Source organism: Papio anubis, chromosome 10 (genome assembly GCF_008728515.1).
Source record: "Papio anubis isolate 15944 chromosome 10, Panubis1.0, whole genome shotgun sequence".
Taxonomy (NCBI): Eukaryota; Metazoa; Chordata; class Mammalia; order Primates; family Cercopithecidae; genus Papio; species Papio anubis.
The window spans coordinates 87,085,870-87,111,749 of record NC_044985.1 but is presented as its reverse complement, the minus strand read 5'-3'; the positions used below and the strand labels follow the sequence as shown (position 1 = coordinate 87,111,749).

The 25,880-nt window shown below is 39.4% G+C and overlaps 1 protein-coding gene across 10 annotated transcripts in view; it reads right to left on the bottom strand.

Moving 5' to 3' along the window:
• Positions 1-18,356: 18,356 nt before the first annotated feature.
• The window catches only part of NBEAL1 (neurobeachin like 1), a 205,692-nt gene continuing 198,168 nt past the window's right edge, over positions 18,357-25,880 (bottom strand). For 8 of the 10 annotated variants that reach the window (XM_009182816.4, XM_009182815.4, XM_009182819.4 and 5 more), the window contains one exon: positions 23,500-24,432. In XM_009182816.4, the coding sequence (XP_009181080.2) occupies positions 24,072-24,432 (361 nt within the window). In that variant the 3' untranslated portion in view covers positions 23,500-24,071. Of the gene's footprint in view, positions 20,127-23,499; positions 24,433-25,880 lie in introns of those variants that run through there. The other 2 variants (XM_009182820.4, XM_003907834.5) reach the window with 2 other exon arrangements.

Genomic DNA, 25,880 nt, shown 5'->3' with positions numbered 1-25,880 from the left:
CACTTGAGGTCAGAACTTCAAGATCAGCCTGACCAACATGGTGAAACCCCGCCTCTACTTAAAATACAAAAATTAGCCAGGTGTGGTGGCACGCGCCTGTAATCCCAGCTTCTCAGGAGGCTGAGGCAGGACAATCAGTTGAACCCAGGAGGCAGAAGTTGCAGTGAGGCAAGATGGTGCCACGGCATTCCAGCCTGGACAAAAACAAAACAAAACAAAAAACCCGTACACTTTTCGTGAACAACTGGAAATTTTCCATGATTCTTTTTTCTGAACTTATTTTTATTGCACTTATCCAACAGAATTTTATTCTAATGAAAGTATTTTTATCCTTGAAAGTAATTTTCTTCATCACCTGTCATACTTCTCTTCAACATGTACTCATGTTGAATTAAAAAATAACTTCTGGGGCTGGGCGCAGTGGCTCACGCCTGTCATCCCAGCACTTTGGGAGGCCGAGGTGGGCAGATCACGAGGTCAGGAGATCGAGACCATCCTGGCTAATGAGGTGGAACCCTGTCTCTACTAAAAATACAAAAAAAAAAAAAAAAAATTAGCCGGGCGTGGTGGCGGGCACCTGTAGTCCCATCTACTCAGGAGGCTGAGGCAGGAGAATGATGTGAACCCGGGAGAAGGAGCTTGCAGTGAGCAGAGATCGCGCCACTGCACTCCAGCCTGGGCGACAGAGCGAGACTCCGTATCTTAAAAAAAAAATTGTTTTTGGGTCACACACAGTGGCTCACGCCTATAATCCCAGGGCTCTGGGAGGCTCAGAAGTTCACTTGAGCCCAGGAGTTCAAGGTTATAGTGAGCTATGGTTGTGCTACTGCCCTCTGTCCTGGGTGACATAGCGAGAACTAGTCTCTTAAAAAAAAATCTAAAACACACAAAAGTTTTAAACTCTGTGGCTTTAAAAACTCCTACAAATTTATTTATTTTAATGTGTGTGTGTGTGTGTGTGTGTGTGTGATGGAATCTCCATCTGTCATCCAGGCTGGAGTGCAGTGGAAAAATCTCGGCCTACTGCAACCTCCGCCTCCCAGGTTCAAGTTATTTTCCTGCCTCAGCCTCCTGAGTAGCTGGGCCCACAAGCACGTGCCATGCCCGGCTAATTTTTATATTTTTAGTAGAGACAGGGTTTCACCATATTGGCCAGGCTCGTCTTCTGACCTCCTGATCCACCTGCCTTGGATTACAAAAGGCAGAGCCCTCCCAAAGTGTTGGGATTACAGGCGTGAGCCACCGTGCCCGGCCTTAATTTTCTTTTTTGAGACGGAGTCTCACTTTGTGACCCAGGTTGGAGTGCAGTGGCGCAATCCCAGCTGACAACAACCTCCAAATGAATCTCTGGTTGGCTACTCCTGGATTCCTTAGGTTGGAATTGTGAACATACAATGTTCTTAGAATATAGGGTCATTCTCAGGGTATGCTTACGTTATCACTGTCTGGTGTGTTTACCATGCAACTGTGACCACTGACGTTCATTCCTTCAGACTATGCCACCTGGGCTCCTTATGAGCTCACTTCTAATTCTACCAAGAGGCATCGTAGGCTGAGGATGAGAAGAGAGCAGCTTTAGAAGCCTCCTGTTTTGTTCCCTTTCAACTCTGAGCCATATTTTCTGGCAGGAGATATATCGCACTATATATATAGCTTTTGAGGTAGAGCATCCTCCTATGATCCTCCAACCCTCTCTGAGCAGCAATAATATTTTCTCTCTTTGCCCCTTCAGACCTAGGAGTGACAGTGGTTTCCCTTGTTGCTAGTCTCTGGATACTTCAGCATCCTTTATTGGTTCCCTTAATCCTCCCCACACTTCTGTATATAGTTGCTTCCTTAAAGTCTTTTGAACTATTGGAGTGAGATACTGTTTACTGTCAGACCTGACTCTAGTTGGCACAAGGGGTGGCTCCCAGAAACAGTTCAAACAGTTCCCAAGTTGGAATTCTAGGACCGGTTTAAACACATACTTGACAACCTCATGATGAGATTCATTATTGATAGTGATAATGTGTAGCATGCAGTGACAACAAGGTTATTCAAATTATTGTCAGTGGTGACATGGGATGGGATGTCAGTAGGGAAGAAGTTTTACATGGTCAAGTGATTGTTGATAGCAACAATGGGTATTGCAAAAGATTGTGGAATAGGCCAGATGCAGTGGCTCATGCCTGTAATCCCAGCAATTTGGGAAGCCAGGGCAGGTCGATCACTTGAGGCCAGGAGTTCAAGACCAGCCTGGCCAACATGGCAGAAACCCTGTCTCTACTAACAATACAAAAATTAGCTGGATATGGTGGCACATGCATGTAATCCCAGGTTCTTAGGAGGCTAAGGCAGGAGAATCACCTGAACCCAGGAGGCAGCGGTTGCAGTGAGGTGAGATGGCACGACTGCAATCCAACCTGGGCGACAGAGTGAGACTCTGTCTAAAAGAAGAAGAAGAAGAAGGAGAAAAAAAAAAGATGGTGAGATAGATGACTATTTCTGACTGCATTATAGAGCTTATGAAAAGAAAAGAAAAAAAAACAAGTTTAAGGCTTTGACCTTCCAACATAAGATGGTATAGGTGAAGGACCAGAAGGCTTCCATTCTTCTCAAAAGAATATTTTGTGGCCTGGCATGGTGGCTCACGACTGTAATCCCAACATTTTGGGAGGCTGAGGTGGGCGGATCACCTGAGGTCAGGAGTTCGAGACCAACCTGGCCAACATGGTGAAACCCCGTCTCTACTAAAAATACAAAAATTAGCCAGGCGTGGTGGCAGGCGCCTGTAACCCCAGCTACTGGGGAGGCTGAGGCAGGGAGAATTGCTTGAATCAAGGAGGCAGAGGTTGCAGTGAGCTGAGATTGCACCACTGTACTCTAGCCTGGGCAAGAGAGTGAGATTCCATCTCAAAATACAAACAAACAAAAAATCTGTGCAGCTGCAGGGCAGATATGGCTGAGTTACAGGCCCTAAAATCTAACTGTGCAGGTTGTAGAGTTATAATGCCAGCTAAAAGCAGAATCTTGCCAAGTCTTTTATTCTAAATTACAGCACTGTTTGAGAAGGAATAGGACTCTGAGATCAGTACATTTGGTCAGAGGAAGACAAAGCTGAAACCCCAAGTCCCACTGAACCTTCCTTGCCGATGGGAGTGGGCCTGTCTCCCCTGCCTGAGGAAGCTAACTTCCTTCACTTGAAAGTCTTTCAGAAACTTCTTTTGGGTCAGTTATATAACAAGGTGGTGGCCATTATCCTAAGGAAGAATTCCCATTTCTTCTCATTATTTCTAGGCGATAAAGACTGATAATAGGCCTGGCACGGTGGCTCACGCCTGTAATCCCAGCACTTTGGGAGTCCAAGGTGGGTGGATCACGAGGTCAGGAGATGGAGACCATCCTGGCTAACACAGTGAAACCCCATCTCCACTAAAAATACAAAAAATTAGCCGGGCGTGGTGGCGGGCGCCTGTAGTCCCAACTACTTGGGAGGCTGAGGCAGGAGAATGGCGTGAACCCAGGAGGTGGAGCTTGCAGTGAGCCGACATTGCGCCACTGCACTCCAGCCTGGGTGACAGAGCGAGATTCTGTCTCAAAAAAAAAAAAAAAAAAGACTGATAATAATAAACTAATAAAATAATAAAGGTAATAATGGACTGTGTGGGGTAAAGACAGTTAAACCTGTCATAGCCCAGGGAGACAATTACCAGTTCAGTTCCTAGAGAACAGAGGCACTGCAAGAGAAAGGGGACAGGTGATGGTACAGCAGGGTGGGTAATTTGTCACTCACAGTTTACTATTGCCAGAACATAGTGACCATAAAAAGCAGAACACATTTGGTTGGTTCTATTGTTGTTTTAAAATACTCTACTCATAATGCCTGGACCTGGAGCAGAACACTGGCTTATACATCAAAGGAGCAACGAGACCTTGCTAATTTGTATTAGAGGGATGCTGAGAAGTATGTATGGAAATGGGTATTTGTTTAAGGAAAAGAAAACATAAGGATGATAAGGGCCAAATTTATTTATATGGTTTCATTCACTCAGAATTTGGGAAGTCAGTGTGTTAACTTGACATATTACTCCATTTTCATGCTGCTGATAAAGACATACCCGAGACTGGGCAATCTGCAAAAGAAAGAGGTTTAATGGACTCACAGTTCCATGTGGCTGGGGAGGCCTCACAATCATTGTGGAAGGTGAAAGGCATGTCTCACATGGTGGCAGACAAGAGAACTTGTGCAGGGAAACTCCCCTTTATAAACCATCCGATCTTATGAAATTCATTCACCATCACGAGAATAGCATAGGAAAGAGCCGCCACCCCATGATTCAATTACCTCCCACTGGGTCCCTCCTACAACATATGGGAATTGTGGGAGCTACAATTCAAGATGAGATTTGGGTGGGGAAACAGCCAAACCATATCATCATACCCCGACCCCTGTCAAATCTCCTGTCCTCCCATTTCAAAACCAGTTGTGCCTTCCCAACAGTCCCCCAAAGTCTTAACTCATTTCAGCATTAACCCAAAAGTCCACAGTCCAAAGTCTCATCTGAGACAAGGCAAGTCCCTTCTGCCTATGAGCCTGTAAAATCAAAAACAAGTTAGTTACTTGTTAGATACAATGGGGTTGCAGGCATTTGATAAATACACCCATTCCAAATGGGAGAAATTGGCCAAAACAAAGGTGCTAATGGCTCTATGCAATCCAAAATCCAGTGAGGCAGTCAAATCTTAAAGCTCCAAAATGATCTTTGACTCCATGTCTCACATCCAGGTCATGCTGATGCAAGAGGTGTGTTCCCATGGTCTTGGGCAGCCCTGCCCCTATGGCTTTGCAGGGTACAGCCTCCCTCCTGGCTGCTTTCACGGGCTGGCATTGAGTGCGACTTTTCCCAGTGCGCAGTGCAAGCTGTCAATGCATCTACCATTCTGGGTTCTGGAAGACAGTGGCCCTCTTCTCAGCTCTACTAGGCAACGCCCCAGTGGGGACTCTGTGTGGAGGGCGCCCACCCCACATTTCCCTTCTGCACTGCACTAGCAGAGGTTCTCCATGAGCATGCTACCCCTGCAGCAAACTTCTGCCTGGACATTTAGGCATTTCCATACATCCCCAGAAATCTAAGCAGAGGTTCCCAAACCTCAATTATTGACTTCTGTGCACCCGCAGGGTCAACACCAGATGGAAGCTGCCAAGGCTTGGGGCTTGCACCCTCTGAAGCCATAGCGTGAGCGGCACCTTGGCACCTTTGCCCCTTTTAGTCACAGCTGGAGCAGGTGGGACTCAGGGCACCAAGTCCCTAGACTACACACAGCAGAGGGACCCTGGACCCAGCCCAGGAAACCATTTTTTTCTTCCTCGGCTTCCAGGCCTGTGATGGAAGAGGCTGCCGCATAGACATTTTCCCCATTGACTTGGAGATTAACATTCGGCTCCTCATTACTTATGCAAATTCCTGCAGCCCACTTGAATTTCTCCTCAAATAAAGGGATTTTCTTTTCTATCGCATTGTCAGGCTGCAAATTTTCTGAACTTTTATGCTGTTTTCCTTTTAAAGCTGAATGTCTTTAACAGCACCCAAGTCACCTCTTGAATGCTTTGCTGCTTAGAAATTTCTTCCACCAGATACCCTCAATCATCTCTCTCAAGTTCAAAGTTTCACATATCTCTAGGGCAGGGGCAAAATGCCACCAGTCTCTTTGCTAAAACAGAAAAAGAGTCACCTTTGCTCCAGTTCCCAACAAGTTTCTCATCTCCATCTAAGACCACCTCAGCCTGAATTTCATTGTCCATGTGATTATCAGCATTTGGTCAAAGCCATTCAGCAAGTCTCTAGGGAGTTCCAAACTTTCCCACGTTTTCCTTTCTTCTTCTGAGCTCTCCAAACTGTTTCAACCTCTGCCTGTTACCTGTTTCCAAAGTCGCTTCCACATTTTTGAGTATCTTTTCAGCAGCATCCTGCTCTGCTGATACCAATTTACTGTATTAGTCTGTTTTCATGCTCTGAAAAAGACATACCTGAGACTGGGCAATTTACAAAAGAAAGAGTTTTAATGGACTCATGCTTCCACATAGCTGAGGAGGCCTCACAATCATGGTGGAAGGTGAAAGCATATCTCACATGGCAGCAGACAAGAGAACTTGTGCAGGGAAACTCCCCTTTATAAAACCATCAGATCTTATAAGACTCATCCACTGTCATGAGAATAGCATGGGAAAGACCTGCCCCTCATGATTTAATTACCTCCCACTGGGTCCCTCCCACAACATGGGAGGGGAATTGTGGGAGTTACAATTCAAGATGAGATTTGGGTGGGGACACAGCCAAATCGTATCAGTTGAGCACTTGAGATTGAATCTAAATATGCTTGTTTGGTTAACTGAAGTCTGGATTCAATGTTGGCCTATAGTCATTCAAGTTGGGATGCCAGAAATTTCCTGGCTGGAGTGCAGTGGCGCAATCATAGCTCACGGCAGCCTTGACCTCCTGGGCTCAAGTGATCTTCCTGCCTCAGCCTCCTGAGTAGCTAGGACTACAGGCATGTGCCACCACGCCTGGCTATTTTTTTGTCTTGTTTTGTTTTGTTGGTAGAGACAGGGTCTCGCTATGTTGCCCATGCTGGTTTCAAACTCTTGGCCTCAAGTAATCCTTCTGTTTCAACCTCCCAAAGTGCTGGGATTACAGGCATGAGTAAGCATGCTCGGCCCCACCTATTTTGGTAAATAAAATTTTGTGGAAGACAGCTATGCTCATTTATGTTCTATATATGACTACAACAGCAGAATTGAATAATTGCTACAGAATTATGTGTAAAATATTTATTGCCTGTCCCTTTATAGAAAAATTGTGTGGACTCCTGCTATAGAAGTACAAAGGTTTAGGGAGATGGAAATATTGGTGTGGATTTGCTTGACCTGTCAAAATATTCGACAGTCACCTATGAAGTTAACAATTAGTTAAGTAAATGATATTCTATCCTCCTGCCCCAAATACATCTTTGTAGAGCAGGAAAGGTTTCTTTTCTTACCCATCACTAGGTTCATGGCTGAGCCCCCTACAACAAAGGACAGGTTACCAAGAAAAAGTGTACAAATTGGCCAGGCATGGTGGCTCACGCCTGTAATCCCAGCACTCTGGGAGGCTGAGGCGGGCGGATCATGAGGTCAGGAGATTGAGACCATCCTGGCTAACACGGTGAAAACCCATCTCTACTAAAAATACAAAAAATTAGCCAGGCGTGGTAGTGGATGCCTGTAGTCCCAGCTACTTGGGAGGCTGAGGCAGGAGAATGGTGTGAACCCAGGAGGCGGAGTTTGCAGTGAGCCGAGATTGTGCCACTGCACTCCAGCCTGGGCTACAGAACGAGAGTCTGTCTCAAAAAAAAAAAAAAAAAAAAAAGTGTGCAAATTGATTTAAGTTTTACGATCAGGTGCGGTGGCTCTCGCCTATAATCCTAGTACTTTGGGAGCCAAGGCAGGTGGATCACTTGAGGTCAGGAGTTCAGGACCAGCCTGACCAACATGGCGAAACCTCGTCTCTATTAAAAATACAGAAAAATTAACTAGGCATGGTGGTACATGCCTGTAATTCCAGTTACTCAGGAGACTGAAGCAGGAGAATCACTTGAATCCAGGAGGCAGAGGTTGCAGTGAGCCGAGATTGCGCCATTGCACTCCAGCCTGGGCGACAGAGCGAGACTCTGTCTCAGAAAGAAAAAAAAAAGGGAGACAGTGGTACAATTATAGCTCAATGCAGCCTTAAACTCCTGGGCTCAAGTGATCCTCCTGCCTTGGCCTCCCTAAATGCTGGTATTACAGGTATAAGCCACCATGTCCAGCCTTAATTTTAAAATGTCAATCTAATTTTAAATTAATTGGGTAAGCGGTATTTGGTTATTGTGTTCGGCTGGGTTCTCCAAACAAACAGAACCAATAGAATTGGCTTATGAGATTAAGGAGGCTGAGAAGTACTATGATATGCCATCTGTAGGCTGGAAAACCAGGAAAGTCGATGGTGTGGTGTAGTTCAATCTGAGTCTGAAGGCCCAAGAAACTGAAGCTCTAACATACATCTCAGGGTGGAAGATGGAATGTCCCAGCTCTAGAAGATAGAGGGAATTTGCCCTTCATCTTTTTGTTCTATCCTGGCCATTAACAGATTGGATGATGCCTGCCCACACTGGTGAGGGCACATCTTCTTTACTCAATCTGATTCAGATGCTAATCTCTTCTGGAAATACCCTCACAGACATACCCAGATATGTTTTACCACCTATCTGGGCATCCCTTGGCCCAATCATTTGACACATTACATTAACCATCACTGTAATAATGCATTATCCTTCTTACACATTGCTAGCATTGACCTGCTAATATTCCCTTAGGGATTTTTGTATCTTTGTTCACGAGATAATAGCTTAGTTTTAGGTTTTTTTTTGTGGGGGCAGGGGTGGGATTATATGTCTTCCAATCTTTTTCTTTCTTTTTTTTTTGTTTGTTGAGATGGAGTCTTGTTCTGTCACCCAGGCTGAAGTGCAGTGGCGTATCAGCTCACTGCAAACTCCACTTCCTAGGTTCAAGTGATTCTCATGCCTCAGCCTCCTGAGTAGCTGGGATTACAGGTGTGTGCCACCATGCCTGGCTAATTTTCGTATTTTTAGTAGCGATGGGGTTTTGCCATGTTGGCTAAGCTGGTCCTGAACTCTTGACCTCAAGTGATCCACATGCTTCAGCCTCCCAAAGTGCTGGGATTACAGGTGTGAGCCGCTGTGCCCAGCCCCAATTTTTTGTGTTTTTATTGTCTGTAGGATCTTAAATCCTAAATTTCTCCCACTCTTTTCCCCTTTCACTTCACTTTCCAGTCTCCAAAGAGACAATGCCTTTCTGAGACTGCCACATCGAATCCAGCACACGAAATCCATTTTTAGTATACGGTACTCTGATCCACTCACATTATTTCACTTTTCATTACTTTTGCACTTAGGGTGGACTCTCTCTCTCTGGGAGTCTCTTTTTTAAAAAATCAATGTTAGGCCCTCTATTTCCCTACTCTCTGCTTTCTTGGACCCATCTTCCTTTTTGCAGAGGTTTACTGTTGAAACTTGAGATGGGTCTGCTGGAATTTGGCTTTTTTGTATTTTTAATTTGAAGTCTGTACTGTTTGTCTTCTAGATATCTTGAAGGCATAGGGTCGTGAGGCTGTATTTGTTCTTGTCCATCTGTATGGTTTTTTTAGAGGACATGTGGCAAGATTTGAAGTTAGGTAACTGTCCTTATCTTAGGCTCCCTGTAAGTACAGATTCATCCATTTGGATCTGTTTTTTTTTTTTTTCCCATTCATCCCTTAATTTCCCAACTCCCAAAATTGTATCATCTTCTCTCCTGTTTTCTTTGTCCTTATAGGTTTATGCCTTTAAAAAATCCCTTCATTGGCCAGGCGTGGTGGCTCATTCCTGTAATCCCAGCATTTTGGGAGGCTGAAGCAGGCAGATCACTTGAGGTCAGGAGTTCAAGACCAGCCTGGCCAACATAGCGAAACCCTGTCTCTGCTAAAACAAACAAACAAACAAACAAAAATAAAAAGTCTGTCCTGCATACACACGGGTTTCATAACCCATGAATACTGTATTTTCTTTTAAATTTTTGGGACAGGGTCTTGCTCTGTCATTTAGGCTGAGTTCACTGGTGTGATCACACAGCTGGACTTCCCAGGTTTAAGCCTCTCAAGTAGCTGGGACTACAGCTGTGCACCACTGTGCCTAGCTAATTTTTGACTTTTTTTTTGTAGAGAAAGGGTTTATGTTTCCCAGGCCAAATACTGTATTTTAGATCTGTGTTTGGTTGAAAAAAAAACTGTACAGTTCAAACCCAAGCTGTTTTATATGGTGAGAAAATATAAGCTCCAGTATCATTGTGTGAAACAAACAGATTTATTTGATGCTTGGAATAGTGTTATGAACTTGTTTCACAAAAGCAAGACAGTCTTTTATTTATTTATTTATTATTATTATTATACTTTAAGTTCTAGGGTACATGTGCATAACGTGCAGGTTTGTTACATATGTATACTTGTGCCATGTTGGTGTGCTGCACCCATCAACTCGTCATTTACATCAGGTATAACTCCCAGTGCAATCCCTTCCCCCTCCCCCCTCCCCATGATAGGCCCCGGTGTGATGTTCCCCTTCCCGAGTCCAAGTGATCTAATTGTTCAGTTCCCACCTATGAGTGAGAACATGCGGTGTTTGGTTTTCTGTTCTTGTGATAGTTTGCTAAGAATGATGGTTTCCAGCAGCATTCATGTCCCTACAAAGGACACAAACTCATCCTTTTTTATGGCTGCATAGTATTCTATGGTGTATATGTGCCACATTTTCTTAATCCAGTCTGTCACTGATGGACATTTGGGTTGATTCCAAGTCTTTGCTATTGTGAATAGTGCCACAATAAACATACGTGTGCATGTGTCTTTATAGCAGCATGATTTATAATCCTTTGGGTATATACCCAGTAATGGGATGGCTGGGTCATATGGTACATCTAGTTCTAGATCTTTGAGGAATCGCCATACTGTTTTCCATAATGGTTGAACTAGTTTACAATCCCACCAACAGTGTAAAAGTGTTCCTATTTCTCCACATCCTCTCCAGCACCTGTTGTTTCCTGACTTTTTAATGATTGCCATTCTAACTGGTGTGAGATGGTATCTCATTGTGGTTTTGATTTGCATTTCTCTGATGGCCAGTGATGATGAGCATTTTTTCATGTGAAGCAAGACAGTCTTAATGAAGCATGTAACTAACTTGGCTTTGTCCAGTGACTAAGAAATCTTACCAGATGAATTCATGCAGGAAGTTTCCAATTCTAATGAAGCGTCTTCAATAAAGTGTAGTACAGTGAATGGATGGTGCTAGTAAAGGTTAATGTTCATCTCTGTTCTTTTGTTATTCTGGATCTAGAGACAAAAGTACAAACAAGAACCTGGAACAGAGATTGGCTTCTGTCTTATTATGGATTAGATTCTATTAATCTTGACAATACCAGAAGGATTAGGTCAGCATTTAGATTGTCAAAGTTGACTGGATAAAAGGTTTATTTTATTTTATTTTTAGAGACTGAGTCTTGTTCTGTTGCCCATGCTGGAGTACAGTGGTGTGATCATAGTTCACTGCAGCCTCAAAGTCCTGGCCTCAAGTGATCCTCCTGCCTTGGCCTCCCAAAATGCTAGGATTATAGGCATAAGCCACCACGACTGGCCCTAAATATTATAATTATGAAAGAATGTAAGTTAAAAAAATTCAACCTAATATACTATTTGGTTAACTACAAATGGAGATTTATGGCATATAATTATTTGCTAAGGGAAAAACTAAAACAATGTTTTTTTGTTTTGAGACAGGGTATTTCTCTATCAGTCAGTTTGGAGTGTAGTGGTGTGATCTTGGCTCGGTGTAGCCTCCACCTACTGGGCTCAAGCTAGAACTACAGGTGCACACCACCATGCCTGGCTAATTTTTAAATTTTTTGTAGAGACAGGGTCTCCTTATATTGCCCAGACTGGCCTTGAACTCCTGGGCTTTTGCCATTCTCCAGCCTTGGTCTCTCAAAGTGCTATGATTACAGGCATGAGCCACTGTGCCTAGCCTGTAACAGTGTTTTTAAGGTAGCTCTAAAATGAAAGGCTAAATACCCATTGTTAATATGACAAAAAATAGTCAATTGACATTTAACTTGTGCATATAGGACTACAGAAGAAATTCTGCTCATATGAGAAACAGTGATCAATTTTCTAATTAACAAATACTGCATTCAATCTTTTGTCTACCCAAATAACTTAGCCAAGGATAAGTTCTAATCAGACTCTATGAATTGAGAATTACAAATCAATGAAGAAAGTAACATCACTTTTTTTTATTTGATTCAAACCCATTTTCATATACAAAGCTAATTTATTATGTACAAAATAAATGGACATTCTTAAAAAGTGTCGGAATACAAATTTCCAAGGGCCTAAAATAAGTGCAAAATTTTCAATTATCTTTAATCATGCTATACAGAAACAAATCAAATATTAGCTCATATACATACAACAAATTTTTAAAAAATAGCACTTAATGTAATAAAACAAAACATACATCATATATATTTAATTTTAAAAGGATGAGGAAGGAAAGAATGTATTGCACCAAACTAACAGTAACTTAACTACAATGAGAATAATCATCAAAATTATTTATACATCTTTATTAAAAATTGCTCAACTTTAAAACATTTTTTGGGGGCATACAAATATCCATGAGTCACAGTTTGCACAGTCAATAATTAGATATAAATAAGGCATAATATTTTCTTTCTCATGGTCAATTCCAGTAGAATAAATGAGAAGGAACATTTTAAGATAAATACACAACTTTCTGAATTCCTTCAATATTTAAGTAGCAGCACAATTTCCAAGTACTTTTAAAAAAAAAGTCATTCTGAATTTTTAGTTATTTCGCTCTGAATTGCTACGTGCGTATACATGCATTCAAGTCACTGTCACTCTCTATAACACTGAAATGCTATTGGAGTCCTAGAAAAACTGACAAAAGAGATGAATTAAATATGTTTCATATTTTTATGCCTCAGTAGATTCATTTTTATAGCAATGAATCTGAGAGAAAATGGCTGTCTAGCCAGATATGATTACTTTTTGCTAAATTTTTTGCTCCAAGTCTATAAAAGCAAACAATTGGTGGAATGAAAGCTATACCTGTTAAGAGTTTCTAAATGGAACCAACCAGCCACATAGTTTCCTAAGACGTTTTCTTATGTAAAGCTAATTATAAAATAAGCAGTTAGCCACAAAAAAAGTTTGGTGATGTGCATCAATCACAGTCTTTGAGAGTAGTAAAAAGCAGAATAGGAAAAAACAGTTCAAAATATAAAAGATCTTTAATAGTAAGATCTACTATAACATGCCATAATTTTGGAAGAAAAATAGAAACTATCATAATTAAATCGATAAAAAGTCATCTAAGAAAATCGAAATTCCAAAATTCTGAAGGAATTATTCTTTCCAAAGGAAAAAATAAAGTTATTCTCTTTAATCCCTATATAAAAAAGAGGCTGACAGTTTTTCAATTAAGTCTGACTACTTATATCATCCTACCAGAACCACTTCTTAAAGTGTTTAGTGATTAATATAACTTTAACATTCTGAAGAGCAAAACAATTATGTCTAATACAGACAAGTATCTTTTTCCTTCAAAATAAAGAGAAGCATTTATGAATTTGTAGGTTCAGCCCACTAAATTGTAAAGCACATATGCTTAGTGTCAGAATGTTACCAAAAGAAGACAATCCAAAATAGCATTTTAATGTTGACTAGTACATTGATTACCAGATAATTGCTAGTTTTAATACATCTTAAGTTGAAATACATTATTACCAAAATAAAAATTTTAAAGGTCCAATTGGAATAAGATTTCTTTTAAAAAGTAGTTTGTTTTTAATTGATAAATTTTTAAAAATCCTACCTAAATCCTAATTTTTCATCTTACATTACAATGTTACATTGTAACAGCATTACAAGCAGCTAATAACTCTGTACACTGAAAAATAATTATAAATTAATTTAAATGAGACAGCCATTATATAGGTGGAAACACACACACACACAGACACACATATACCCCTCCACTAACAGTCAAGTTTGAAAAATGAATGGGTAATTTTTTAAATAACAAAATTGTGTTATTACTATTATTGTTATATTTGCAAAATATGTTTCCAAGGAAACATGAAAACCGTACCATGAAAAACAAATACTAAATTAGTAGCTTTCTATTTATTCTTTTCCTTCTGAATTTTCAGTTCATAAATTATGGGCATTAAGACAAAGATAAATATTGTTATTGTTGAATGTGTCCTTTTACTTATCACTAAAGCCACTGGCTTTACAGGTCCAAATCCTGCAGTGTGTTTAGAAATCACTCACGTGTGACAAATGTCAATGAGATAACCACCAAAGGAAGGAGATGTGTCTGATGAATTACTATAATCAAATAAGAATCTGATAATACAGACACTATTAAATTTTTTTTTTTTTTTTTTTTAATTGAGACAGAGTTTCGCTTTGTTGCCCAGGTGCCATCTCGGCTCACTGCAAGCTCCACCTCCCGGGTTCACGCCATTCTCCTGCCTCAGCCTCCCGAGTAGCTGGGACTACAGGCGCCCGCCACCACGCCCGGCTAATCTTTTTGTATTTTTAGTAGAGACGGGGTTTCACTGTGTTAGCCAGGATGATCTCGACCTCCTGACCTTGTGATCCGCCTGCCTCGGCCTCCCAAAGTGCTGGGATTACAGGCATGAGCCGTGGCGCCTGGCCTTAAATGAGGTTTTTATACAGAAGAAAATCAAGTAACTCCTATACTCTAGGATGGCCTTACATTTCTTAACACAGAAAACAGAATTATTTCCTATTTGGAATTAAACATCTGTTAATGCTTTATTCTCTGTTATACCTATAAAAAATTAAAGATTATTTCTATACAGAGGCTGTACCTGCAAAAGTCATTGGAAGTCGTAGATAATTTATCCAATGCTTTTAATTTGGAAAATTCTATTGATTACAAGCTTCAAGGCTATAAGAGGTCTACTTTTATGTTTTAAATTTAGCATGTTAGTCATGTTTTTTATTCTTCAAAATGTTGCCTAATTCAAGTTTGCAAAACATTCACTGAAAGTCACCAGGAACTAATATTAAACACAGATGTACTTTTCTGGAGGCAAATATTAGTTATAATTTTCAAATGTGAACAGTCTAAAGAGAGTTCATGATAAAAATAATTCAATTGAAAGGAAATTTGGTTGTTTTTGTGGCAGGCAAAACAAAGATAATAAAGCCATTCCAAGCAAATTTTAGACAAAATGTCTCTCAGGATAATGATTAAGTTTATTTCCAAATAAGTCTGAATATTGGATCTGGTTTACAAAGATAAATGGACAAATTTCTATACAGGAAAAAATTTTAAGATATAATAATCCTGAGACATAATTTTTTAATACCAAGAATATCAAGTAAAGAGATTCAGGAAGTCCAAAGCAGTGCCTAGATATCTGTATATTTATAAACTCCATAGAGAAGTCTGATCTGCAATATCCACTAAGAACCACTGGCCTAGAAAATGCTGGACTTAAATTTAAAAAAATTTTTTTTTTTGGAGACAGGGTCTAACTCTGTCACCTAGGCTGAAGTGCAGTGGTGCAATCACAGCTTACTCAGCCTTGATCTCTAGGCTCAAGCGGCTGAGTAGCTAGGACTAAAGGTGCTTGCCACCATGCATGGCTAATTTTTTAATGTCTTGTAGAGGTGGGGGCCCACTATGTTGCCCAGGTTGGTCTTGAGCTCCTAGGCTCAAGTGATCCTCCTGCCTCAGCCTCCCAAAGTGCTGGGATTATAGGTGTGAGCTACCATGCTTGGCCTAGATTTAAATTAAAGAAGGCAGGCTGTGGTCCACATTTTAAATCATATTAAAATGATGACTTATAACACTATATTGTTGCCTAATGTCATCAAGAAAAATACCACACGACTCTGATAAACACAGGAAAACTCTACATAACAATGCTCTGCATGGAGTCAAGTTTAAAACAAATAATATGTTGAGTATATGCAATATACGAATTCAGCAAAAAGAATATTGAGAATGGATTTTGTTAAGAGTGATGAAAATGTTTAAGATTGCTCACTTATTGGGGAGAAACAGTTTCAGCTGATGAGAGGAACAATGCTTAGGATAAGCCATGAGTATGGCTGATGATGCAAACAAACAAACAAAAGGAAACAAACAAACATGTTTCATTTCTTATATCCCAGTCAAAAACTGTATCCTAAAGATACGTTCAGGAACCTGTTTCCAGAAGACAGGCTTAAATATATATATATTTGAAAAGATCAATTTTTACACACACATGCTCCCAACAGACATCCATAATATTACATATATTATTTAAGATTAAAATATTTATATTTAATATAGTCCTAGGACTTGCATCTTTTCAGTGGAAAGGTGGTAAAGATAATGCTACTCATTTTATAAATATATAAAAGGAGCTAACTTCCTTAAGTTCAATTACAAGATTTCCTCAGTGATCTCTTTAGTAGTAACAATATAAAATATACATAAAGGCAAAGGTCATATCTCTATCATCATTAAATAAAAATCTGGTATCCAAGTTAACAGTTTCCTCTGACCACTCCTTTTCACACAAAATATAAAATGTCTCAGGTTAAGATTCAACCTTCAAATCTGAATTCTAATTCTGAGAGAATTTTTCTCTTATTCTTTTCAGAAGCATAAACTTGATTTTCAATACAAGTACTCTGAAGGATAATTTTAATATGTCCTAAATAGAGAAAAAAAAGGAAACCTTATTGGTGTTCCTTGCTAATGACAGAATGAACACTTGGTATTTTTTCTTCTACAAAAGGATGCACTGCACTGTGACCCAAAAAAAGTTAACATATTTTAATTTTGTTATTAACTTCTTAATAACAGACACGAGCTTCACAGGCTAAAAAGTAAGACTAAACCAACTGGCCATCTTTATGTTTATACACTTTCCTGATTTGTATGCCCTGATCTATTTTTTCCTTCTCTCTTTCAATTTTATCTGAGTAATGCCAGAATACTGATTGAAAAGTTGTAAAAAATTTTTTATAAAGCTTCTTTATTCTCTAAGCATGCACAGCTATTACATTTTTAAATACTTGATCTCACTTTCCAAAAGTAAAATAATTATCTTGGTATAAATCTCTCCCTATCACCAGGCTGCTGAGATTATTATTTTCATCATCACCAGTATCAAGAAACAAAAGCATATAAAAAGTTCTGCAAAGATAACAGACTTTTTTTTTTTTTTTTTTTTTTTTTTGAGATGGAGTCTCGCCCTGTTGCCCAGGCTGGAGTGCAGTGGCATGATCTTGGCTCATTGCAACCTCTGCCTCCCGGGTTCAAGCGATTCTCCTGCCTCAGCCTCCTGAGTAGCTGGGACTACAGGCGCCCGCCACCACGCCTAGCTAATTTTTGTATTTTTAGTAGAGATGGGGTTTCACCAGGTTGGCCAGGCTGGTCTTGACCTCCTGACCTTGTGATCCTCCCACCTTGGCCTCCCAAAGTGCTGGGATTATAGGCATGAGCCACCACAACCGGCCAGATAATGACTTTGTAAGAGCCAACTTGAGATACTATATTCACCAATTGAAATGTCCACCTGTTATTTCATTCTAATGATACTGTTCATTTCTTCCATTATATAATATATAACTAATTTTCTATGGGTAACATCTAAATATACCAGAATCCTCAAAAGTACTTCTTTCCAATTATTTTATCTAGTAAGTTTTAATTCAGTAGGCCTATACTCTTTAAATGAGTAATATATTATTCAGCTAATAGTTGTTTGCTTATTTTGATAGATAAAATTTAAGTTCCATTCTCTAGATTGTTGCTAGTATTCTCAAATATTTTTCTCTAAATTCCACATTTTTTTTTCCTTTTCTTTGAGACAAAGTCTTACTCTGCTGCCCAAGCTGGAGTGCAGTGGTGCAATCTCGGGTCACTGCAACTTCCACCTCCTGGGTTCAAGTGATTCTCCTGCGCTGCTCAGCCTCTCGAGTAGCTGGGACTACAGGCACGTGCCACCATGCTCGGCTAATTTTTATATTTTTAGTAGAGACGGGGTTTCACTGTGTTGGCCAGGCTGGTCTTGAACTCCTGGCCTTGTGATTCACCTGACTCAGCCTCCCAAAGTGCTGGGATTACAGGCATGAGCCACCACACCTGGCCCACATTTCTGGTTTTTACTTTTTGGAAAAAACAATATAAAAAATAATTCCACTACCTTGTACATCTAGTATTAGTCCAGGTAGGGTATCTATTTTATGGTGAACAAAACTTATTTGTACTATAAAGTAAAAACTGCTTATTTCTTCCATCTAAAAAGCAGCATTGTAAAACATCATAAATGTAGGCATTTTTTCTAATTATCTAAGTTTTAGAAAACTCATAAGCATCCAAAATAATTTTCAAATTCAGTATTAAGTAACCTTAAAAATAAAGAAGGCATTTTTACATCAAAGTCTCTGGATAAATAACAAAATAAAACTTAGTAGGTTTTGATTTAGAAAAAGTTTCTTAAAAAATCAGTATTTTAAAAACTAAAAATCAATCATGTTAGTTCTGCCGACTTGAAATGTCCTAAAAAACTGTAAGATTAAAAAAAAGATAGCCATGGTGGTACCATGGGTGAAGCACTGGATTGAAACCTCCCATCCCCCACCGCCCCCCAAAATAAAACAAATGAATAGAAGCCAGTCTCATTTATGCATCATAATTATTGCTATTGAACTTATTTTGAGACTTTTTTCAATACAAATTCCTGAAGTCTTACGATACCTTGACATTAACAAATGTTCTATTTTAAAATTGTTGTACCAGTTTATTTCAGAGTTATTTACCTAAAACATAGGTATTTTTTCCTTAATAAAACAGAGGATTTTTACTTATTGGAAAGAAAATTCTTCTATAGCTTTTTATTAGCCCTGACTCACATCAAATCGAATCTATTCAAAAGTTTCCCTAAACAGAATCCTTTATTTCTTAAATTTTTTTTTACTCACTCAAAAGATTATAAAGAAAAGGGCACTGGATACTGTGGTCAACAGGAAAGCGAAATTGCAAAGGAAAAATTTCTCTTAAAATTCAACTGAGAAGACAGTTGGATATAAGGACATCTATGATTTGTGGAACAAAAACTAATATTATTACTGGTCACAGATCCCTTTAAAGAAAGCCATGTAACCATTCCTTCCTGAAAATGCATTTAACATACAAAATCTCTGCACAGTTTCAGAGGGATTCACAAGTTCTCCCAAACACATGAAATCTCAGATTATTAACACTGGTAGTTGTAAAAGCTCTCTGACCCAACTCAAAAGATAACCTTACAAAAAATCTAAGTTTAACAATGTCTTTGAACTCCAAATTAATCAGACTTTTACTTTAAGATCTTAATAATCAAGCACAACTTAACATTTAACATTACATAATAAAATTAGCTATAATCCTAAAACATGAAATAGAAAATTTTAAATTACTATATATAAAAGATTATTTTAAGTTATGTATATCTTTTCAATTCATTCATCAATCACACAGATATCCTAAGTGAAAATTCAACATATTTGGGTATTATTTGCTTGGTGAAGAAAGAGTCAAGAAATTTTGAACTTTGCAAATGTAAATTGTGTTGCAAATGCTACTTAAAAGACCCAACCGTCAAAATCACAATTAGCACTTTTGCTTAATTATATCATTAAGGAAATACATCTGTAAAATGTATCTCTAGTTCCACTTTTTTCTACTCAATTTTTATTATTTAATGACAATAATAGAATTCAGTAACTTCTCATTAGTAACATGCTAGTAGCAGTAGAATTAGCTAATGTGCCAGTTTCAATATTCTTATTTTATTCTCACCATGCAAACCTGTAACTTTTACTGAGTTTTGAAAATCCAAGTGTGCAACAGGTACCTTTAAAATATTATCCCCAATCAGGAGTTCCATAAATAAATTGGTATGTTTTCATTACAGTGGTCAGTAAATAGAAAAATGATTACTTAAGAATGTATTTAAAGCCATCTCTCTCAACTGTCCCATTATCTGTACTCTTTTATTAGAAAAATCTTAAATTTTATCATTTGGAATAACAAGCAATTTAAACCTAATTTTCTCATTTTAGGTTTGTTTTAAAAATGGATACAATGACCTTTAGGAATAGGCCACTAAATCAAATCAAATGTATTTTCTCAAATACATCTTAGTATAGACCAAGAATTAGTTTATATACCACAGCAAATTGTGGTTATCTGTAAATGATTTTCAGGGATAAAAGCCTTGCAACATTGCAGAGAGTTGAGAGATGTGGTTAAAGCAACAAAGCAATAAATAAGGTTTCAGTAATCATAACAGAAAAATGAAGTAACAGTCACTTGGAATCTTGAGTATTATATTCAGTTTCTCCAGCTGAAATCTGGCTGAGCCGCTTGCTTGATCCCCACAATTTTCGAGAAAGCTGACCTGAACGCATCTGTGTAAAGTAATCCAAAGAAATGAAGAATAAATATTAAGAAAAAAAATAAAAATGATATATAAGATACTGATTTTGCAGAGTGAAAAGAAACAAATTGTTAGCAGAATTATTAACACTTTAAAGGTTATTAACAATGGAGAAAGACGGCCAGGTGTGGTGGCTCATGCCTGTAATCCCAGCACTTTGGTAGGCAGAGGCAGGCAGATCACTTGAGGCCAGGAGTTCGAGACCAGCCTGGCCAAAATGGCAACCTCCCGTCTCTACTGAAAATATAAAAATTAGCCCAGTATGGTGCATGGTGGCACACGCCTGTAATCCCAGCCACTTCGGAGGCTGAGGCATGAGAATTGCTTGAACCTGAGAGGCAGAGGTTGCAGTGAGCCGAGACCATGCCACTGCATTCTAGCCTGGGCATCACAGGGAGACTCTGTCTCTCTCTCATACACATACATACACACATAATAATAACAATAATAATAATGGAAGACTTTTATGCTTATTTTGTCTTTGGTCTAATGTCAATGTGTACATTTCAAACAATTAATGGCCCAGTTATGTCAAAATTACCAGATTCCTTTATTTTATAAATTATCAAAAATATGTATTACTTCATCAAAATCAGCTTCTCAAAACTATTTTTTTTAATTTTTAATTAATTTTTTATTTGTTTGTAGAGATGAGATCTCACTATATTGCCCAGGCTGGTGAAGTCCTGGGCTCAAGCAATCCTCCCACCTCAGTCTCCCAAAGTGCTGGGTTTACAGGTGTGAGCCACCACACCTGGCTCAAAATTATTCTTAATTTTGCTAACAAGACATACAGGTTTGGAGATTTTCTTTTCTTGAATTTGCAGTACTGTTAATGCCAATCATAAGTATAAGAAGAAAGTAAAATAAAGTTTTGATGAAATTTTAAAATATTTTAAGACTTTCAAAAAATAATATTTAACAAGAGAATGATAAAAAGTAATGTAGAAAACAAGGAGAGCATAAGCCTCTTGAAGGCAGGAATTGCATCTCATTCACCATTAAATTTGCATCACCTACCATCCTTCCCAGTGTGTAATAAATATTAACCAAATATTAATTAAATCAATGAATAAATAAATGTCCTTTAAAAGTGTATACATCCAGGTGGGGCAAAAAACCCCTACGGTTTGTTGTAATTACTTTCTCAAGTGCAATCTACTTTTTAATGGTGATTCCACTTTTTTTTAGAGACAGGGTTTCACTCTGTTGCCCACACTGGAGTGCAGTGGTGCAATCTCGGCTCACTGCAACCTCTGCCTCCTGGGCTCAGGCAGTCCTCCCACCTTAGCCTCCTGAGCAGCTGAGACTACAGGAGCATACCATCATGCTCAGCTAATTTTTGTATTTTTAGTAGAGATAGGGTTTCAACATGTTGCCCAGGCTGGTCTCAAACTCCTGGCCTCAAGTGCTCCACCCACCTCAGCCTCCCAAAGTGCTGAGATTAATTTTTATTTTTTTTTTTTGAGACGGAGTCTCACTGTGTCTCCCAGGCTAGAGTGCAGTGGCGCGATCTCGGCTCACTGCAAGCTCCGCCCCCCGGGTTCACGCCATTCTCCCGCCTCAGCCTCCCAAGTAGCTGGGACTAAAGGCGCCCGCTACCGCGCCCGGCTAGTTTTTTGTATTTTTAGTAGAGACGGGGTTTCACCATGTTAGCCAGGATAGTCTCGATCTCCTGACCTTGTGATCCACCCGCCTCGGCCTCCCAAAGTGCTGGGATTACAGGCTTGAGCCACCGCGCCCGGCCCAAAGTGCTGAGATTACAGGCGTGAGTCACCATGCCCAGCCTGCCACCTTTTTTAATGGTCACTTTTCTTTTTTTTTGAGATGGAGTCTCACTCTGTTGCCAGGCTGGAGGTGCAGTGGCACAATCTCGGTTCACTGCAACCTGCACCTCCTGGGTTCAAGCAATTCTCCTGCCTCAGCCTCCCGAGTAGCTGGGACTACAGGCGTGCACCACCACACCCAGCTCATTTGTTGTTGTTGCTGTTGTTTTTTGAGACGGAGTCTTGCTCTGTCACCAGACTGCAACCTCTGCCTTCCTGGTTCAAGCAATTCTCCTGCCTCAGCCTCTGCCTCCGGAGTAGCTGGGACTACAGGCACGTGCCACCATGCCCAGCTAATTTTTTTTTTTTTGTATTTTTAGTAGAGACAGGGTTTCACCATGTTGGCAAGGATGGTCTTGATCTCTTGACCTTGTGATTTGCCCACCTCAGCCTCCCAAAGTGCTGGGACTATGGGAGTGAGCCACTGCGCCTGGCCCACACCCAGCTAATTTTTGTATTTTTAGTAGAGATGAGGTTTCACCATGTTGGCTGAGATGGTCTGGATGTCTTGACCTCGTGATCCCCCCACCTTGGCCTTCCAAAGTGCTGGGATTACAGGTGTAAGCCACTGCGCCCGGCCTAATGGTTGCTTTTCTAGGATATATTTATTGGAGTGATAAAAGAGAAGCTTTATACAAAGTACTAGTGGCTTTGGCATGCTTGCTTTGCAGTTACATTTACAGATGTATTTTCTGAAGCACTACTACCTTACCTGATTTTTACATATGATTTTCACTCTAATAGAATAATATATAAAACTGGTACACAGGGCCGGGCGCGGTGGTTCAAGCCTGTAATCCCAGCACTTTGGGAGGCCGAGACGGGTGGATCATGAGGTCAGGAGATCGAGACCATCCTGGCTAACACGGTGAAACCCCGTCTCTACTAAAAAAAAAAAAAAAAATACAAAAAACTAGCCGGGCGAGGTGGCGGGCGCCTGTAGTCCCAGCTACTCGGGAGGCTGAGGCAGGAGAATGGCGTGAACCTGGGAGGCAGAGCTTGCAGTGAGCCGAGATCTGGCCACTGCACTCGACAGAGCAAGACTCCGTCTCAAAAAAAAAAAAAAAAAAAAACACCAAAACTGGCACACAATTAAAAATATGTATTAATCAAGATTTTGATATTTTAGATAAAAATAGATCTTGAAATAGAAATATCTTTTCATAACTAAATATGGATCTAGTTCATATTCTACACTGTAGTACAAAGTCTTGCTCTGTCACCCAGGCTGGAGTGCAGTGGCATGATACCAGCTCACTGCAACCTCCAATTCCCAGATTCAAGTGATTCTCTTGCCTCAGCCTCCCGAGTAGCTGGGATTACTGGCGTATGCCACCACACCTGTCTAATTTTTATATTTTTAATAGAGACAGGGTTTCACCACGTTGGCCAGGGTGGTCTCGAACTCCTGACCTCAAACGATCCGCTTGCCTTGGCCCCCCAAAGTACAGGGATTACAGGCGTGAGCCACCGTGCCCAGCCACAATAATATTAATTTAATGACACTTTTTTTGTTGAAATAATATGCTGAAAAAAAAGCATAAGGACTAAAGAAATTTCAAATATTTATAAAACAGTTTTTTACGATCTTTAACAGGTTATTATAGCCACTGACTGTGTGACAGTAATTTCTTCCCCTGAAATAACCCCGACAGATCCCATATTGTTAGATTTCTCAGAAAATACCAACAGTGACTTAAAAAAAAATTATAATGCTTAATTTAACTATGTAATAACATGAATTATTTGGAAGAATCAGTAAGTTACTAGAGTATAACTACAGTTTTCCTAAGAGCGAGAGTTAGATTTATGATACATGAATATTCAATAATTGATAAATCATTAGCAAGTAAATTTAACTATAGGAAACTCACTGAGAATAAGCACACTATATGGGGATATTTGTAGTTACAAATAAAAAATGATGCTTTTACAAAATAACTGACATATAGTTATGATGAATATTTGTTAAAATTAAAGTAGTTTTATTGTTTGAGCCTATATTTCATTCTTTTGTAAAGGCTCTTATGCATTGAAAATCTAAGTCGTGGTCTTGAATCTAGATTTGGAAGAAATGAATTTTCTTATTCCTATAGAGTGGTAGATAGAATTGCCAAAGATGGGCTTTCAATAATAATATAAACATCACTTTTGAATAATAACATTATCCTCTTTTTATTTACTGCCTTTTGAAAAATCAAATTTGGTTTTAATTTGTTTATCCCTAATGGTAACTTCTCAATCAGCTGGAATGAAGGAGAACCAAAGTAATCCCCAACAGCATGAGAAATGAAATTACTGATGCTAGGTTTTACCTCAGCAGGCTTGCCAACACCCACTACAATCAATTTGCCGTCTTCTAAACCTACAAGAATATGGCTGCATTCTTTGGTTACACAAACACAATGGATAGGCAGTCGCATAGCTAATGGGTTGATGCTGAGATTCAAACTAGAAGAGAAATAAAAAATACAGACATAATTACATGGATTTATAATGAATTCACAGAATTTTATATCTGGAAAATAAATTAATGCTCATCTAGTTCTGGATTCTAATTTTACAATGTGGGAACTTGTGTCCAGAAAGTCTAAGTGACTCACACAAGGGCCTGTATTTATAGCATTACTTAAAAACACTTGATAAGCAGATCTTTTCTCTATTTTTGACATCTATTTTTCTTCTAAACATATATAATCAAACAAAATATCAATAAAGCAAACATGAACCTAAAATATAAACATTTTCTTGACTTTCTAGAGAATCTTACTCTTTTTTCAATTTTCCAACCCATTCTATTATTACTTCAGTTTTTACATCTTATTATTACATTCGTCATTTATCTAAGGTAGTCTTTACGTTCCCTTTAGAGAGATTAGAGGGAAGGTGAGAGACAAAGTAAGGAACACAACAGTTAGATAGGATTTTATATGGATACTAACTAGATTCTTATCCTTAGTGTTATTCCTAAAACAGATAGAAATAAAGTTCCTGTACCAGTCACTGTTCTCTGAGCCTCAGACTCTCAGTGGGCATTTGTTCTAGTCTTGCTCTGATCTTATCCCTGAAATGCAGCACAGTACACACCAAGTTCATTGCTGTTCCTATGTCTTTGTGCTTTATTTCCTCACATATTGACTACCTCCATCTCCAAAAGAAGGCCCTCCCTGTCTTTTCATGTCCATTTAATTCCTACTAATCCTTCATCAAGACTCCTCTGACTACTCAGATCCATGCTAATCCTTAATGTCTTTAAAACTTCTTGTACCTGTAACTGGGACCATATAATTTCGCTCTTAAACTGTTCATAACAGTACACAAATATTGATATTTCCCCAACTAGTCTTTTTTTTTTGAGACGGAGTCTTGCTCTGTCACCCAGGCTGGAGTGCAGTGGTGCGATCTCGGTCACTGCAACCTCCGCCTCCTGAGTTCAAGTGATTCTCCTGCCTCAGGCTCCTGAGTATCTGGGACTACAGGTGCCTGCCACTACATCCTGCTAATTTTTGTACTTTTAGTAGAGATGGGGTTTCACTATGTTGGCCAGGCTGGTCTTGAACTCCTGACCTCAAATGATCCACCCACCTCAGCCTCCCAAAGTACTGCGATTATAAGCGTGAGCCACCACACCCAGCCTCCAATTGGTCTTAAACCCCTTAAAAACCATTATTATGAGTAAGCATCACAGCACCTAGGCACTCTCATGCTTATTGCCCTGTTGATTCATAAGTGAGAGGTGGATAAGAAGCCCAGAAATCTTGGGCCAGGTGCAGTGGCCCATGCCTGTAATCCCAGCACTTTGGGAAGGCTGAGGTGGTTGGATCACTTGAGGTCAGGAGTTTGAGACCAGCCTGGCCAACATGGTGGAACCCTGTCTCTACTAAAAATACAAAAATTAG